Below are 18,655 nucleotides of genomic sequence, written 5' to 3' on the forward strand. Positions count from 1 at the left end.
TTACTGTGTAACCTGGTTTTGTTTTTATGTTATTGTTTTGCTCGGTTGTAACTTCAGAATAGCCGACCCTCTCACTGGCCAAATTTCGAAGTTTTCACAGACAGCCTAGAACAAGCGTCCAGAGCAAAAGGTCACATAATGTCCACGCGCAGTGCCTAAAGCTCGAAATTTATATACTTTTAGACCTGGCTACGTGCATCATTGAAAATATTTTTGAAATGTTACATGTTTGCCTCATAGGATGTGATCAGGATGCTCTCCTATTAATTCAGTTTTCAGTTCCCCGGGGATTTATTGTCACAACCAAGTCTTACAAGCACTTTTCCTCAAGTATAGAATTTCGAAAATTGATGCAAGAAATGGAGACTGCAATGTCCAGGTGAGCCTCTTTTTATGTTCTATAATTTACTCAGTGTCTAAGTAACTGGGGAAAAAATAACAGGTACACTACATCAGCGGAATGAGTTGTTAATTTGCCGAAGTTGCGATAATTGGAGACGTTCAATGCCGTATTTCAAAATGAGGTTTCATTTCATCAAAACTTAACTCACTAATTATACTTGCTTTAACTTCTGCGTTATGTTTTTTCTATGAAAGCATACCCTGCTTCTTAGTCCTCGACACGCGCGCTTGCAGATTTAGCGCACTAGGACAAGTATTGATTCAGTAACCTCATCGCGTTAACTTTATCTCTTGAAGAGCACGGGAGTTGGAAACAGTGACCCCACATGAACTTCTGATATAATACGCACTCTATGACCTTCTGCTTCCAGGACAAGTTTAACCCAGATATTTCATTGAGCAATTTATCCCTTTCGGATGTTTTGGCAGTGGAATGTCGATGAATTCGTCATTTATTAATATGCCATTGGTTTGATGGAATCAATTTGTAAGGCAGTTAACGTGAGAAAAATATTTTATATTTCTACATGAGGATGCGGAAATGTTTATTTGTCATTTCACTTTTCGCATGTCTTGCAGGGATAATTGGCAGACAGCACTGAAAGAAGCCTGCTTCGGGTACGTACAGTGTGTTGGCAAGCGCAAACTGTAATAAGGAGTATTTTAGATACTTCTGCCAGAATCTTGTTTCCAATGGTCAAAACGAACTACAGCTATTTGAGCGCACGAAAGTGGACTAATTATATAAACATCAGGTGGTCATTGAGTCCTCATACGATTTGAGATTTTCTATTTCTTGAAAACTGCTTTAGTCTACTGTAAAACCCTTTAACTCTGTACTTCAACATTCATCAAAAGGCAACTTTTCTGCTGCCCTGCTTGGATCGTCCCAGGAATCAATTAAGGAGCTTCAATTTAACCATAATTGTCACAAGCGGAAGGGTAACTGCTACTGTACAAGCAAGCACTTTAGCTACGTGAGATCCGCCGCTGAGCATCCACGAAGGCTACGTTGAAAAAATGTCAAAGGCCTTAAAAAGATGCGATATTTGGTAAGCTGTATTCGGCCAATTACTTCATTACTGTATTACTTTCTGTGTGTGCAGATTGGTAAATGCTCTGGAAAATCTCAAAATGCCTGCAGATGTCCAAGAATCAATCTGTCACCACATATCCAAGTTTGACAAAGACACAATGTTTGCTGTCAGATCTTCAGCGTTAGGTAAGCATTCGAACACGCTACAAGAAGATGTTTCCCTGAAGTTTCACAATTTTAAACCAAGGATATGTGTGCCTATGTGCAGGTGAAGACTCCGAGGATATGTCGGCTGCAGGTCAAATGACAACCCTTCTCGGAGTTCGGGGCTATGAAAACGTAATGAAAATAACCAAATTTACAGAACTTTCAACTCTGCTACTAGCAGCTTATTCTCCGTCAAACATTTTCTTTTCAAGGTCGTCAGCGCTGTGGTGAAATGCTGGGCTTCACAGTTCAGCTTCACTAATGTGAACTATAAGAGGTAGGTTTGCATTGTACGCTCAAAGAAATTACAATACGGTTGGCGTTTTAATTAGTGATCTTATATATATTCAATATTATGCTCCAGAAGATCACTTCCTTGAGTTCTGGACATTGACCCTACGGCCATGCATTGAACTTCTCAGCAATGTACCAGCTTAACTGAATGGGCAGCATTAAAAAGCATATGTTTCAAAAGACCCGCCGAACACAGAAAAGTGTAGCAATGGCGGGAATTTACTGGCACCTAATAACATTCGCATTTAAAGAACTTTGTTGTAACTTTCTTTGTTTTGGTGAGCAAAGTAGTTTAATAGTTTTACAAACAAATTTCAGGTGAGAATACCGTATTAAAAATACGAAGTGACCTGAGGGATCAATCCCTTGACTTACTCTGTGGGAACATCATGAAAGATAGAAAGAGATGACGCCTGCAGATCTCCACAGATGCTTTCCAGAAACAATTTATTGTTGTGAAAATCCACTGTGAACCAATATACTATCTTACCCAGCACAGACATTTTGCGCGTTAGTGGATGCTGGGACAGAAGAGGTGCGCAGTTTTTCTTCCTACGCTTTATTATTTATTTATTTATTTATTTATTGATTTATTTCAAGATTACTGATAGCCTCTGGTTAGAGGCCTTAAGCAGGAGTGGTTACATACATGACGAACAAGACTGAGTACAAGGTGTGAAGCGTGAGCAAAATGAAATAGCACTGAATTTGAAAATATAAGCAGCGTGTCATTTGCGAAAACGTAGCAATTAGCGCTAACAATGTGAAATTATTCCATAAGAAAATGTAAACTGCTCTTAGCGCCAAGTTGACAAACACTTAAGAGACAGAAATACTAAACTAGAATAATATATGCATACCACGCGTGGCAAACGATTACAGAACATACATCCTGTCAGACAAATATAATGTGGTAGTGTGTAAAAATGTGTAGCAGTGGCAGAAGCATCAGAAAACACGTGCGTTCAATTATGTGGAAGGACAAGCCGAAAAGAAAAGAAAAAAAAGGAAAGGAGGGCAGGGATGTACCCCGGTCATTTACACAATTTCTTTAAGCATCTTTAAGAACGATTCGATGGTGTCGCAGGCAACCACCGCAGCAGGAAGTACATTCCATTCCCTAATGGTTCGGGGAAAATATGAATTTCTAAAGGCTTCTGTTTTGCAGTAGTAATCTTTAAGCTGCTTAGCGCGGCTAGACCGAGTTGATCGACGAGTTAGAGGCTCGGTATACGCGTCCTTGTCGATGCCCAATTTTCCATGATAGAGCAGATACATGTACTTTAATCGTTCTTTAAATCACCGTTTTTGCAGGGTAACCAGTTCTGCTGTTTCGCGAGTCTGTCGGTTGAATAGGATTATGCGTCGAACGAAATAAAACTTCGGAACGTTATCACTGAAAGTAAAACTGTTACTTGGGACTGCGCAGACAATATGGGCAGCCTTTGGACGTCCCGATGGCAGTAGTAGTGCAAGAGCTCGTCAATGCCGACACTGCAGGTGTGATGTTCACCTGTGATCCACTCACGGGAAACCCAGGGTATATCACAGTGACCGCCAACTACGGTATTGGAGAGGTAAGAAGCGAGGCGCATGATTTCGCCTAATTGGAAGGTAATTATGGAGTTATGAAGTACATCATGAAAGTTACCTTTCTTGAAAGTTACCCTTCTAAACATCTCGCACATCCGACTCTGATTTCAAGCAAGACGCCTTGTATAAATTTCGCAGTGGGGCTCAAGTTATAACCATCCTGATGCATTTGCTGCCCTCAGCTGTGGTCGTTTATGCCCATGTGCGTACGAGTATATGTAGAAGCAACGCTGTTTTTGTATTTCGGAACTAAAGACAATGCGTACATGCACATTCAGCGTTGCCGTCTCCTTATGCCCCGAGGTTTCTCAATAAAAACTGTATAAATTAGTCATTGATTATCCAAAAAGAGTGTTCACATCTATTTTGCATGTCACATCAAAGTACACTGCAGCAGAATTGCTGAGCGGCAGAATTTGTTAAGGATACTTTCATGTAATGCGTATTCTGCGATTGACCAAGTGCATATAAAGATAGTGATTGATTAAACTGCAGAACTTAGCCAACTAGTCAACTCTCGCTATGACGTCAAAGTTAGGAAAGAAATGGTGCAAGATTTGCTGCTGATGTATTTCATTTTACGCTTTGCTTTTGTTCCTATCTTCTATTGTTGAACAACCAAATGCGCAGTCAGTTGTCTCTGCCTCTGCGGAACCAGATACATTCACGTTGAAGAAGAGAGGACCCCAGCAGCCCATCATCGAATCACGTCAAATTGGGCAAAAGTCCGTGTGCACTACTGCGTCAGGTGAGTATGCAGCCCTGCCCCCATTTAAGTGCGCCATTTGTGAACATAGACGCTTGAGACACATTTTTGGCAAGGAGCGCACACTGCAATGAAGTTCAGTGTCCAAAAAAAACGGTAGTTATGAATACAAGTGGGGTGCCATGAGCTACAAGAGAAAAAGTCCGCCCGTTGAGAAAAGTTCACGCACTTCGCCCAGCATGATCAACCTTGATGCTTAATCGTGTGTCAGGTTACCTACAAAATTTCGCTATTCCCACGATTCGGAAGCCGGGGGACTAATCTCGTACTGCACACCGCAGCACTATATGAGGGCGAGAGAGACAGCGTATTGCACGAGGTCTGGTATACAGCTTAGTCAGGCGCAACATGAGTTCCAAGGTTTTGAGGGGGTTCGAAGGCTTAAGTGGAAAAATATCCTTGGACTTGATAAGTGTCTACAAAGCTTACCGACCACGAAATGGGAGAAACCCCCCGCGTGTCCCGAGTAATCCAGGCCTTGTGAGATCTCGGGAAAACCACGCGAGCATCTAAGCCTAAGGGTTCCATTATACACTGACAGTAGTAACTTGCCTATAAACGAAGGGCGTCTATCGTGTTACCAGACCTTAAGATGTGTTTTAACTGTATTTATTTAGATTGTGTGCCTTGCGACTGTCATTTGCTTGCAGAGGGCGGTGGTGTGGCCACCGTATCGCTAAGTACGGAAAGAACCACGTGTGCCTGCATCTCAGACGACGACGTTCAGACTTTGGCCGCTATTGGCGCACAGGTAAAGAAATGCTTGGGAGGAAACATCTTCCACAAGAAAAAAAAAAGCAAGAAAAAAAAACAGGGTGGAAACATTTTGCACTAGCGTAGCGCATGCTGATATGTCAACCACTGCGATAAGGGGGAGCGTTCCTGAAAAGCACTGGACGCAATGAAACGTTGTTCGTGTGAGCAGAATAGCACGTGTATACATATCCATTGAGTGTTATACTGCCTAGGGGACGCTTGTAGCACCAGAGGCACTAACTATGTCTGGTGAGTATGACCCTGGAGCATGAAAAAAAGTAACTTGTTCGATAAACATCTGTAGGCATTAAATTTGCATCTTGCGCGTGGAATCGGCACGTCGTGCAAGTCATCTTATATAAACACGTCGAACAGTAGGCACCATAGCATGTCGCGAATGCTTTGTCGCTGCAGATGCTCAGAGCATTCCTAATGTCATCATAGATGTAATGCTTATTTATTCATTTTGCTTTTTGTGCGCATAGGTTGAAAAGACGTACACAGCACCGCAAGACATTGAGTGGGCACTCAGGGATGGAATGTTCTTCATGCTGCAGGTAAAAAACACCCTCTAGAAGTGGTAATTTTAGGCCACACTAACGCGTGGTGTTCCTTTCAGTGCCGCTCCGTCACAACATTCTTCAGGGAGAGTGACTGCGAGATGCTCCACGAATTCGACGAAGGTATAAAGTCGGCCAAAGAAGTTTTGACCAAGGGAAATGCATCGTAAGTGGGCGCAGTTCCTAAACATTCGCAGGCTGTAGTAGCGCGAGTGAATATTCGTACCAAGAATGAGTTTAAGTACACTCTTTAGGCAGGTTTATATAGTAGTTGCTTGCTTGCATCTGTTTTAGTTGTTACGAGGACAGTCGTTTTCCGTGGCTTAAAGTTATTCCGACTGTCGTGAAAATAACTCGTCGCATTAACTACTTGAAGCAGGCGCGTAGGACCAGTGGCTGTGGCGTTCCACTTCAGAGCACGAAGTCGTGGGTTCCATAACTAAGGAAGCTGACAGTATCCTAATGGGATCGCAAGTAAAAAAGGCTCGTCTGCGTTTCGATTACTCGTTCCCAATAACGAACTCTAACAGCCAATATTCCGAAGTTCTCGACTGCGTCGTTCCTCATGGCGGTGAGTTACCTTATGAAGTTTAAGCACTGCTGTGAATCAAACGTGTATCTGTATGTTAGTTTGAGAGCTTGTAAAGAAGAACTGAGAAAATATGTCTGGGACGAAGACAGAGGAATACTGCTACCCCGTTAAGCTATGGAGAGAAAAGAAAGCACTAAGTAATTTAGTTATATGGCGTATACCACGATGTCAAATCGGATTCTTTTTTGTTTTGGTTTTAGTTTCATTGCACTGAAAAATGCCCTGTTCGGAACCGGCTCCAGAACGAAACAAGAAATGAGCCGTCATGATTCATAACGGTTTTTATTTGCACGCAAAAATTTTCGAAGGGTAAAACATGGTATTTATTGCTCTTAATAATTAGATTATGAATCATGAGATAATGCTCAGTGCCTTAACTCAAGGCACTGAGCTTGAGCTTAGAACTGAGAATTCAGAGTCAAGGCACAGAATATGATGTCAGAAGCAGCATTTCATAGAGTGTACTCGCCGAAATGCGATACCACTGTTCTGATAAAACGAACTTAAACGAACGATACAACTTCGGTAACAAAGCGTTGTACCCGTAGTGAACGAGACAATAAGCTCTTCCGCGCGCAAGCCAATGGTTTCGCTAGGATGCCGATCTGCTAGTGTACCGAGCGGCAAGCATAGATTAGCAGAGCGCTTGATCGGCTATCGCTCGTACTATCCCTGCCTGAGATATGCGCTAATGCGGAGCCCCGAAATAAGCGCTGACGTTGCCTGACTTCGGTTGTTCCGGATTGCTGACTTTCCTGTTGAACTGAAAACCAAGAAAAATGTTCCGGTTTCATTACGAAACAAAATCATAAATAACGTTCCAGTTACGTTTTTCTTTCACTCAAAATTATCGTATCTTTTTTCATTTTTAGTTTTTGGTTTTGCTCCATTCTCATACACATTTCAATACAGTAACGGATCGAACACCTACGTTAAGCTCTCCATAGACGGAAAGTATAGGCGTCCGCAAATAGTCTGGCTCTTGCTGGTAAAGCTTATCCACCCTAGCATTATAGTAAAGATGGCGCCCTGTGTTAGCGTAGGTTGGGCATACCACTAAGCGCAGGTCACACAGGAAGCAGGCTGCATAAGCATGTGATATATAGCGAGACGATGTGTCCACACTCCCGAAAAAGTGTACTGTCACGGAGAAAGCGATATGTACGGCGCGCGCTGCTAGCACTGCACTAGCAAAATATGTCCGCACCTACTTCGTTCTATGGTATAGAGTTGAAATATTAACTTCTACAATGTACAATTCACGTTCATTTAGCGAATTCATTGATTTCGCGTCCCTTTTTAGCATGAACGTTATACTATCTTTCGCCACTCATTGAGAAAGTCGTCTTCCTCGCGCATATCAGTTACCATGGTATTGCGAAGTAAATATATTTGCACAAATGCACGCATGAATGTGCTACATTTTTCCCTCCTAGAATTATTCTTTGAAGACTATATTTTCGTTTCAGAGAAGTGCTACCAGGAGCAGCGTCCCCACTGTCTATGTCTTTGCTTCGGTGTGGCTTCGAGGCACACGGCAAGGTATGTTTTGATGGATGTCATTCGCAATTGTGTTCTCTGAAGTAATGCAAAGCTACTAATGTATATACGCAACGGGGCATTGCCAGCGCTCGTTCTACTCGAATGTATTTTTCCGTAGCTCTGGATTTTCAGAACGTTTCTTGTTTTTTCCCCGCTACTCGAACCCTGTTGTTTAAGGACTGCTTGGGCGGATCATAATTACTGCTGGCGCCTATTACATGGTTCGTCGGCACTTACGCCCTCTTGCTGTCACGTACAACCCGAGCTCTTCTGCGGATTCGCGAGTGCGAGTGCCCCCACGGTACTCGCCGCGTGGGCACGGAGCATCCAAGCTGCCGTTCGCTGTGTCGAGGGAGCGGAACGTTACCGATGCAACCGCCATCAATGCCAGGCGCGCCCCTTTCCCTGGGACGAGTGCAACATGCGAAGACGGTACCCTGAAGATCGACATCACCAGCATAGAGCACAATATACCTCGGGCAAGAGAACGACGGAACCTACTAGCCTTCCACCGGAGGAAAATGTAGTTCCAGCAGTGCCAAAAAGACCTCGCTCATCACAAGACCTGCCTCCACGACCAACACATACGTCTCAGGAGTCGCTAATGACATCGTGATGCAAAGTGGTTATCAAGCATCGTGCTAGATACCACATGTCCTCTCTGCCCCACCATAGCATTCAAGCTGCCTTGGATGTCTGCCTCGAGGCTTCCTGATTTCAGTGTTTCGATCTGCACAAACCTCCCGATACGGTCTCAGGATGAATGTTTGCTGTGGTACTAGTTCATAATCTCATAGAACTGCAAGATACAAGTGCCAGAAGAATGTGTCCCTCCCGTTCAGGCGTACCTCGCAGGTGCCACTGATTTAAGGCGCTGTGGTTAATGGCGTTGAGCATGACGAAGACCCTGAAAGGCTCCTACAGGAACTATTGTGTCCCAAGCACAAAGTCGTGACTTCTCGCCACCTAGGAAAAGGTCGCACGGGCCTAATCACGCTTCAAACTCCTAATTCCCCACCTGAATGCGCCTCGTACTACGGCTGCGTATTGTACCCGCATCCATTAAAGCATTCCTTTGTGTACTGCTACCCTTATTTTAAACAGGGACAAATGACTTGATCCTGTCCCTACACACCCAAGGACAGACACCATGGAACCTGAACGATCAGCATAGTTTTCATGCGGGGTATGCTATATAAACGATCATGAAATAACTTCTACGACGGGCCCCAAAAAGTTTAAGGTCACTAAGAATGCTCGACAACGCCGTTTTCGGCCGCAAGCAAAGACCTCTCAAGATCTATCGATGGAACAAGTCCCCGTGTGCAACCATTGCGCAGTTCGAGCCTCGCTGGAAGAGGACGCTAGCCAGGTCACAGCAGCAAGTAGAGCGACAGGTGATGCCACACCTACATACAGAGCAGCTGTTAGGTCGTCCACTTCGTGACTACAACGGGCATCACAGTCGATAGAAGACACGCCACTTCCCTTGGCGGGCGAAGAGCTGAAGATCAACGCTCGCCTGACCCTCTTGAAAATGAAATCCAGCGTCTCAAGGAACGCCATACAGTGCTCCAGTATCGTCATGACGGAACGCGATCACCGCATTCGTCGCCGACATCCATTCCTGCTCGTATGGCTAACGCGGCATCTATTTCAAAATATCTTTCACCCTACGAACTTTTGCGCATCCTTGCGCACCAGCTCCACTATGTCACATCGGTTCTTGTGGACAACCTCAACCTATGATGGCTAATACGTCTTGAAGTGCGCCAGAAGGCATCTTAAGGTGGAACTGCCACGGCATCGCTGGGAAGGTCGGAGACCTGCGCCAGCGTCTAAGAATAGGGAAGCTGTGTGTTTGGGCTCTACTGCTTCAAATATCCAATGACCTGCTGTCCTTTTCAGTATTTGTGGCATACACATCGCCTTGAATCTTGGACCATCGGAGTGCTACGCTTGGTATATCTCTAGAAAAGGCTCGGATATCTCTCCAGGAAAGGCTGAAGCTTATGTAAGATTCACTCTTCAACAGACCCGTGTTGATCTTTCACGGTGGTGCACTTTATGGCCAGAAGTCGTGACCGTATTGGTTTGTTTCCAATACACGGCCGTTATCATCGTTTCGTACTATGCCCGCCCCTATAGTATTCTTCGCGCTTGGTTGTATATCGACTTGTTGGTGCACCTACGACAGAAACAACCTGCTTGTCCCATTATGTTAGCAGAAAATTTTAACGCGCCCCACACCGCATGGGGTTACACCATTTGCAGAGCGCGTGGTACGTGTGTGCTGGACATATTTATCGACGCCCAATTCACGCTAGTTAATAGTGTGTCACTGCCTGCCCGTCGACGTGACCGCCATCGTGCGCCGCCACACTCGCCAGATGTATCTTGGGGACTAGGAAGGACGACCGTCTCGTCGTCATGTGATCCCGACTGCTGGGGTAGCGACCACTATGCGATTCACCTTGGCTTATCTTCGGGCGGAACAGGACGCCTTTGCCGGCTTTGTGGAATGGTGGACTGGGCTCGATACAGGGCCGTACCAGAAAGCACTGTATCCGACTGCATGCAGGACCCACCCCGTTATTTTAGTGTGGTACTAGTTGAAGCAACATGTGTGTTGTGAGTCGATGAATCGCAAATCGCTCCAGGTTTGCAACTCATACGTCTCTGGGCGTCCCGCTGCGAAGCAGAACTTACATCAGAACGTGACCCTACGTCAAATGCTTTTTGCTTGGAGGCGCAACGTCTTACTGCAGTAGGTCGGTGCCATTAACACCGCTTAGAAAGTTGCCGCAGGGGGGATTGGTACTCTTTCGGTCCTTCGTCGTCCAATGCCCCTATCTGGCACACCTTCCGAGTGATGGAATGTGTAGGCGCCCTCCAGAACCCGCAGCTTGCATCCTGGTAGCATCTGGCCAGACACCACCAGTATTCCCTGAAAGTGTTGCCGCCACCCTTTACCCTACTTTGAACACACCACCACCTTCTTTCGTTGTTCAAAGAGGCCTTTCCGCGGATGCAGGCACGCCACCTACGCTCTCCGAAATCAAGGGTATACAAGATGCCTTCACTATGGCAGAATAGACCTGTCGGTGCCATGCAGGGCACCAGGACCCGATGTCATACTGTATGAACTTAAGAAAAACACGAACGACAAAGTTCTCAATGTCCTGTTGGAGGCCATAAACGAAGTTTGGGCTACAGGAGCCATTCCTGTTCCATGGTGGTTGCAGAAATGGTCCCTGTTCTCAAACCCGGAAATCCTCTAAACAATATCGCTCAAATGCGACCAATAGTTCTAACGTCAACGTTAGGCAAGCTGATGGATCGTATGCTTCTGACAGGTGTTACATGGCGGCTCGAGTGATACGCCTGGTATCATCATCCTGGCCAAATCTGATTCCGTGCTCATCTGGGCACTGATGATGTCCTTGCGTACCTCTCTTCTATGGTTCTCATCGGAGGAAGTTCCCAAATATTCGCACCATTCTGGCAATAGACATTCGAAAAGCCTATGACCAAGTGAGCCAGGAAGCAATTGATGGAATTATGCATTAGCTTCAGTTCCCTATCCGTGTCTTCATATTCTTCGAAGCCTACCTGCACGCTCGCACCTTCCCCATTCGCATGGCTGGCAAAGCAGCACGTCTATTCGTCGCACATCGTGGTTTCCTGCAAGGATGTATTCTCGCACCAGCCTTTTTTAACACTAGCCGTATTCTACAAGCTCGGAAGCTAGCGACGATACATAACGCACAGTACATCATGTATGCAGATGACATCACTCTTTGGTTACTTCATCCTGAAATCTGCCGCCAAGAACAAGCGCCTCAAGAGGGCCTAACCATGTCTTATAACTGGTGTGCTTAGATAGGGCTCGAAAGTTCCAAGGACGCGGCGACGTATATTCCAGTAGTGAACAAGTATGTGTGCCGTCTACTGGCATTCCGGCGTCTTCAGTTCCTTCTGAATCAGCAGCCACTACACAAGGCTTGAAGGCTCCGTGTGCTCGGTCTTGAAATGGATGCCTCCGTATGGGCAGGACCATGGATAAAAATGCAAAACAACATACGCCGGATTGCGAAGAAATCTGGTGGAGCAAACACCGGCCTGGCTTGCCTTGTTGGCCGTTCTGTGTTGCAACCCCGATTCGTTCAAGGCGCCCAGTTTCGTCATCTCACGAAGACAGAATAAGCTAACCTTGATGTCATTAATCACGATGCCATGCGGGCCACAAGAAGTCTACCACGCCTCACTCCACTGCCAAGCCTACAGGCCGAGTCCCAACTCAACACTATCCACAAACTCGTGCACAAATGTCGATGCGCGCGCGCCTTTATGCCATCAAAGCTTTGCCCGGCTGTTGCATTGGCCTGGTACGTGAGGCATGAAATAGACTATCCAGCTTCCATGACACCCAATGTAACTCCATGGAACAGGGTACAATTAGGCGACAATAAGCCTCTTGGTCGTGACACGCCTCCAGGGGATCCCTCGAGCAGCCCTACCTGGTCTCCTTGAAGCCGGTTTGGCAAACCACCCAGAGATTATAACGTACCCACTTCTGTATTTTTCTGGAGATGCCTGCTGACAACTGATCCGGAAAAAAGGAAATCTCCGACGTACCACACGAGCTTTTATACCTCTGTGTGGGTCAGACATCCCTGGTTACTTAAACCGCCAAGATGATGTCACGTTACGGAGGCTGCGTGTTAGGGTCGCGCTTATTCCATCTGTGACCGTTCTCTAGCCACAACAGTACCATGGTCCTTACGACATACATCGTGCCCATTTGGTCTAAGTAAAATCTAAAATGCGACATTGAGACACCTTCTGTGGCTGTACCCAGGACTTCACCTAAGCCGTCTCCACCACCTGTGGGCAACAGGTCTTCGGCCTGGCCGCCCACCCAACCTTGAACGTTGGATTCATGGGTAATATCACCGCTCAATTCTAGATTTTGCCCAGGAGTCAAGTCTGATCGTGTATTTTTGACGTGCTTTGTATCATGCCTAAGGGCAAGCTTTAGAAATTAAAAAAAATATACGCGCCACAATACGGGTGTTCAAGCGCCTCTTGACATCCTGGAGCAAGCTGAAGACAATTTGCTCATTGCCGTCTGGACATGAAGAAAAGCAACATATGTGCGTACTGGTCTCGGTATTTTGCAGTGCTGAGCCTGGGTGTGTGAATACGCAGTTATATTGTGAAATTATTGTCCAACTTATTCAACTTCCACGTAACATAATACAAAGACACGGTTGTCGCTCCGCCTCCCTGTCACTATCTCCGAAACATATTTAGGCACTATAAACCACTTAAACCCTTAAAACATTGATAAAAAATTAGCCGGAAGCATTCGACGGGGATCTAATCTCTTCCCGTCATCTCAGGCAGTGCACTGTGCCAATTCTGAAGGCTGTGAAAATTGTTATGCACACACTGAGCACCTGTAAATCGTGTGAACACTCAAACGATATTCACCACAACCGAAAAATCGAAAGAGCATGCGTTATCTTCACTGGAGAATTGAGTAATTACTGGTGACTCTATTATTATATATCGTGTCAAGTATTTCTCATTTGAAATTAAATGCTCCCCTATTTATTTTTCTGACACTTACGTTACTTTTGAGAAGGTTCAGAAGAAGCTAGTGACCGCGCGACGGGAGCTTGAAGGCAAGTTACTATACGTAGCCTTAAGAGAAAGAAAGACAGTGAATTAGAGAAAGTATTAGATAGAAAGTGGAAGTCGCTGATATTGGAGTTGCGATCAAGAAGAAGAGGTCGATATAGTCCGGTTGTGTAACGCGTCGTAGAATTCGTCGAGCAGCTAACCGGTGTCAACGAGCGCAACATAATTAGTGGCAAGGGAAATACGGAAACGCAGCGGAGAATCGCAAAGTATTACATTATGTTGTGAGATTGTAAAACTTGCAGGCATAGGATGTAGTTCGCTTCAGCAAAACTACGGCATCAGGGGCACTTAATATAATGCTATTCCAATCTGTTTCCATTGCATTTCTGCCACTAGCCCTCCACGATTAGTAAGTAATGTCCAGGCTCCGCCCACTTTTCCTGTCTGTCACGCGACGTCAGAAAACATCGAAAACTCACCACACTAACGTCACGTGCACGCACTATAGATGCACTCATATGCCGAAGAAAATTGAGCATTTTTCGCACTAGTCGGAGATTCCCCCGTTCCAAAAAGAATAGAAGATGGCTGATCGTTGATTGCTCGGGCACTGGCTAATTAGGCCCTCCGGAAATAAGGGATTTCGTTGCTTATAATAAAGATGTTCTTGTGACAGTCTAATATTGTCGAGATCTTCTGGCACGTATCCGACATTGTGCTGCCAACTTTTCGTCCCCGAGAAAGGTTGTTCATGGCTGTGTGAATAAGATGAAAGGCAACGTATGTTTTAGCGACATTTTTTTTACTCCCGTTTGCACGCCGCTACAATTTTCGACCAGCCGCCGCAAGCTAAGCAAGGGGAAGCCGACCAATTGGAGACGCAGTCATCATTCTCTTCACCTATTGTGTGTTCACTGCGCTAGCTCGGGCCCCCAAAACCGTCTTCACTTCTGCGCACTCCTCACCTCTTCCCAGTGAAATAGATAAGAAAAACCTGTGAGTGGGGAGCAAGCCTATTCCATTTGAAAGCAAACAGAAGTGACCTCTTGTGAACAACGAAAACGTTTGATTGGGCAGATCAAACAACACTGCGGGTCTCTGCCCGACGTTTGACATAATTTTCACGGCAGGAGATTGGAACAAAATCAGAATGTAGTAGGTTTACTTTATACGGCTCCAGTTTTCTGCGACTGCTCTACGCAGCACCGAACGCACCGTAAATGGAGAATTCATACGCATCAGATGAAATGTCTTTCCGAAGTTAGTAAAGAACAAGACAAACATAGCAGACTAAAGTTGTTCTTCAGTTCCTTGACATGTTGACTGCGACAGCAGCAGAGTCTCATAGCGGAATCTGTCATCTTCCTTTCTTTCTTTCTGCTGATATATTAAAGCTATCGTCGAAATAGCTCCTTTGCGAGTCTACTGAAGCAACAAGATGAGATGGGAACAAAGACATACACAGCAGGACACGCGCTGACAGCCAGCTAATCTTTATTGGAAGGAACGCAAGCCAATTATACTGATGTCGAAAACAACAAGAAAAGTACCCAGTTTTTCATGTACGTGCAGGTGACACTATAAATACAGGTTTTAACGCAAAATAACATCTACTCTTCAGAGAGGCTAAGTGATGCCTCGACAACACATAATTGTAGTCTGCTTTACAATTTCTTTTATTTTCTCACCTTTTGCAATAGCGTTTGGTTGGAACGAAACCGTTACATGTCACAAATAAAGATAAATACTACAGCCACAATTAGTTGTTTTAAAACTGAAATTTATTACAGTGACCAATTTCTGCCCCACATCAATAACCGAGCAATTACTAAAAATAATCGCTTACTTCTGCGTCATTTTTATACCAAGCTTTATAACCCCATTTAACAAATACACTAAATAAAGTGCCTGGCTAGTTAGGTTCGCCGTCTGCAGCCATTCAAACCTGGTTTGTCTCATCCAACAAATATTGCCAAAATTTCAGTCGGCCACATTTCCTCGTTTTCTCGACGAAGAAATGACAAGCAACATTGAAAACTTACTCGATGTGCGCTGGAGCGAAGAACAGCGTTGTGACGTCGGAACACCGAACAGCGAAATGAGAGAACTGTTTACTGAAAATGTAATTTAGTTGCAGTATGCGTTATTGAGTAAAAGCTACTCGGAGAATTACAAAACTGCAACAATGGCAAATAATGCCAAGTAATTACTTCAAGGTAATTAGTTACGTAGATGTCCAGTTGGGCGTCAGTGCCACTCTGGTTGTTGTATGTTTTGTCCGCTTTACGCCCCGCTACTTCAATAGGGCTATAAGATGAACCACCTCACCCACATCATGTTCCAAATCCTCCGGGATTCGGACAAGGTTGTGTTGGCCGTACAAATTCGTAAAATGTGGCATAAAATTATCTGTTTTGGTCCTTTCATGTCTTTAGAGGGAAAAAAGATCGTTATTTTTTGCTGACTTTCGGTGAGCGTAAGAACAAGGAGGTGACTGCAACACGCACGAAGATGGAGGCGTAGGGAGAAAGGCGTAACGGAATGGATAAACGTCGAAGACTTCTCGCCACCTAGGAAAAGGTCGTACGGGACTAATCACGCTTCAAACTCCTAATTCCCCACCTGCTTTCGAGTTTTATACTGTTGTCGCATTGAAAAGCGATGTTGCAACCAGGCGTCAGCGGCCAAGTGAACGATGCGATGAGGGTCACTCACGTTAACATTGGTGACAGAAACAGCAGCAGGGTATGTAAAGTGTGATTTTGCGAAGGGTTCTTAAAGTCGTCAGAGCTTGAAGACAAATTATCGGTTTTGCTGCGCCTGCGCTACGCTTTCCACGGGCCTTCTTTCCGCTTCGCCACGCACTTCACTGCCTTTCATTTTGAAAGATTTGGCTCAGGTTATCTCGGACAACCTGCATATCGTGCTATTAGCAACGCTCAAGACCATTTACCCTTGCAGAAGGATCTTGACGTCGTAAGTTGTCACTGGTGCACCATATGGCACACGACCATGCACTCTGAGAAGTGTAAGGTCACGCCCTTCTTGCGGAAACGTTCTACGTTTAACTTTTAAGACACTATAAATAATGCAGTTTTCTCTCCGCCCTTATTCTATAAAAAACCACAGAATGAATCTTGCACATTGTCTTCCCTGGCATACTCACATAACGACTATGTGCGCGAAAGCATTCAAATCTTTAGGTTATTTGCGAAGAAACTTGCGAAATGCCCCGGCTAGCTACTGTGCGCAATTGGCATACTAAGCATTTGTTAACCCACAATTTGAATGTGCTTCTACTATTTTGTCTCCTCATCAAAAGCGCTTGATTTCGATGCTCAAGTCAATCCTAAATAGAGCAGCACATTTTATAGCTCGCAATTATTATTGCATATTTAGGGTAGCCCTGATAAAATGTTTATTGTCCCTACTGCTGTTTAGAAGTTGGACGCATAATAAATCTTTACCTCCTGCATAATTACGTCCACGACAATCGACCCCACTTACTACCCTTCCAAGCTACACTGCGTCTGTCAAGTCACCTTAGCAATAGCCGTACTTTCTTGCGTATGTTCGGTAACACGCACGCCTTTAGCTCATCAGTACTGCCTCGTGCCATAAAAATCAGGAACAGTCTTTCTGATAACATTGTCTCTTTATCTAATCGTGATGCGTTTTGTGCAGAACTGCAAAGCTATTTTTGTTAATAATGTGTGATGATGTTCGCAAGGTGCTTTCAATGTTCATCTGTTCTGGTGACTTGTTTCATTTTCCACTTTCAAATGGGAGCACGGAAACAATTCCTTTCCTGAATATCTGTCTGCTTTGTCTGATAATGTAAGACAAGTTGTTATTTTTTCTCTTTCTAAAATTTTACGTTATGCCCCCTGACTCAACATCCTTTAGGGGGCCTGAAAAATAAATAAATAAATAAATAAATAAATAAATAAATAAATAAATAAATAAATAAATGAAAATAAATGGCAAAGCATGTGTTTTCGGCGTTTCAATGACAAGCAAATTGCATATCCTTTGAATTGAAATCTACAGAAAGGCAACATGGTGAGCTATGGATATATCGAAGATACTGATAAAGTGAAGACTGTCCCTAGACCGGTACACATTGCTGTAACGAGGTTGCGCTATATGTCAGCTATGTATATTACTCATTGCGCATGTCTCATGCTTACATTTCTAATGGAGTAAAAACGTTGACATCACGCACCCTGCGTGGCAACTGACTTTTCTCCAGTGGCTTGAAAGCCATTAGAATGTTGAATTTTTCAACTAATTATTTGTTTTTTTTACTTCCAGGGCACTGCTGAGCGGTTTATGTACGCCAGCAGCCCTGATCGATCACAATACATACCAATGTGGGGACCAATGCATCGCTACAGCTACTTCCTTTGGTTGTCTGATGTAAGTACTGATCCCGAAGACAGGATGAAATACAATCTAACCTGATGGACATGGTCCTAATAGTCGGAAATCGCGCTATCACCGGAGACCGTTCAGTAGTTGCAAAACATATTTGATCATGGGGGGATGGCCTCAAGTACTAAAGAACACTCAAAAAGTATTAGAGACTGATTGTCTCTGAAGGAACTTTTTCAAAAGATTGCACGGTTGTTCGAGCGGCTTGCTGTGAGCAGATTTTCGTGTGTTATTACAGATATGGTATTGCAAACGTTTTTAGTGCTACAGCATGAATGATTCTGATGTCTAACATCGTGACACTATTTTGGTATATGTACTTAATGAATTGACTGTGATGGACAATTTTTTTCTTGCCATTTTGGAAAATAAATGGCATCTGTTTAATGCTGACACAGTAAGTTCCACCGCCACCTCACGGACGTATCCGAGACGACCACCTTCGCTTGTTCAAGCTCTGTGCCCACTCTCAACTTAGGCAACTTCTCAAAAGTGACGGCCCACGATTTTCTATTAGGTGAAGTAGTTGTCTACATGGTTTTAGACAAAAATCAAAGATTAGAAATGAAGTTTCAGGAAGTTCAAGCATCAGTTTGTTGCAGCACCTTTTGAGACAACGTAGGGTCCATAGGCAAACGTGAGAAGCTGCTTTACATTATATTTAAGAATCTTTCATAAAAAAATCCCTAACGATTACGATGCTCCCTAATGCAAAATTTGAGCGCAGCTCTTGAGGTATATTGAATTTCACCGGTTGCGTCGCTCATTGGGCAGAAAGAAAACGCGAACACGGGAGCATGTATCGCGTGGAGTGCATTCTCATG

The 18,655-nt window shown here is 44.5% G+C and overlaps 1 protein-coding gene across 1 annotated transcript in view; it reads left to right on the forward strand.

Moving 5' to 3' along the window:
* The window catches only part of LOC126540571 (rifampicin phosphotransferase-like), a 67,050-nt gene that overhangs the window by 4,575 nt on the left and 43,820 nt on the right, over positions 1 to 18,655 (forward strand). The window contains exons 3-14 of the mRNA XM_050187410.2: positions 273 to 379; positions 982 to 1,020; positions 1,509 to 1,624; positions 1,707 to 1,777; positions 1,858 to 1,922; positions 3,369 to 3,516; positions 4,163 to 4,280; positions 4,949 to 5,049; positions 5,540 to 5,611; positions 5,674 to 5,780; positions 7,676 to 7,748; positions 17,712 to 17,816. Of these exons, the coding sequence (XP_050043367.2) occupies positions 273 to 379; positions 982 to 1,020; positions 1,509 to 1,624; positions 1,707 to 1,777; positions 1,858 to 1,922; positions 3,369 to 3,516; positions 4,163 to 4,280; positions 4,949 to 5,049; positions 5,540 to 5,611; positions 5,674 to 5,780; positions 7,676 to 7,748; positions 17,712 to 17,816 (1,122 nt within the window). The remainder of the gene's footprint in view (positions 1 to 272; positions 380 to 981; positions 1,021 to 1,508; positions 1,625 to 1,706; positions 1,778 to 1,857; positions 1,923 to 3,368; positions 3,517 to 4,162; positions 4,281 to 4,948; positions 5,050 to 5,539; positions 5,612 to 5,673; positions 5,781 to 7,675; positions 7,749 to 17,711; positions 17,817 to 18,655) is intronic.

This window comes from Dermacentor andersoni, chromosome 2 (genome assembly GCF_023375885.2).
Source record: "Dermacentor andersoni chromosome 2, qqDerAnde1_hic_scaffold, whole genome shotgun sequence".
In the NCBI taxonomy this organism is placed as follows: Eukaryota; Metazoa; Arthropoda; class Arachnida; order Ixodida; family Ixodidae; genus Dermacentor; species Dermacentor andersoni.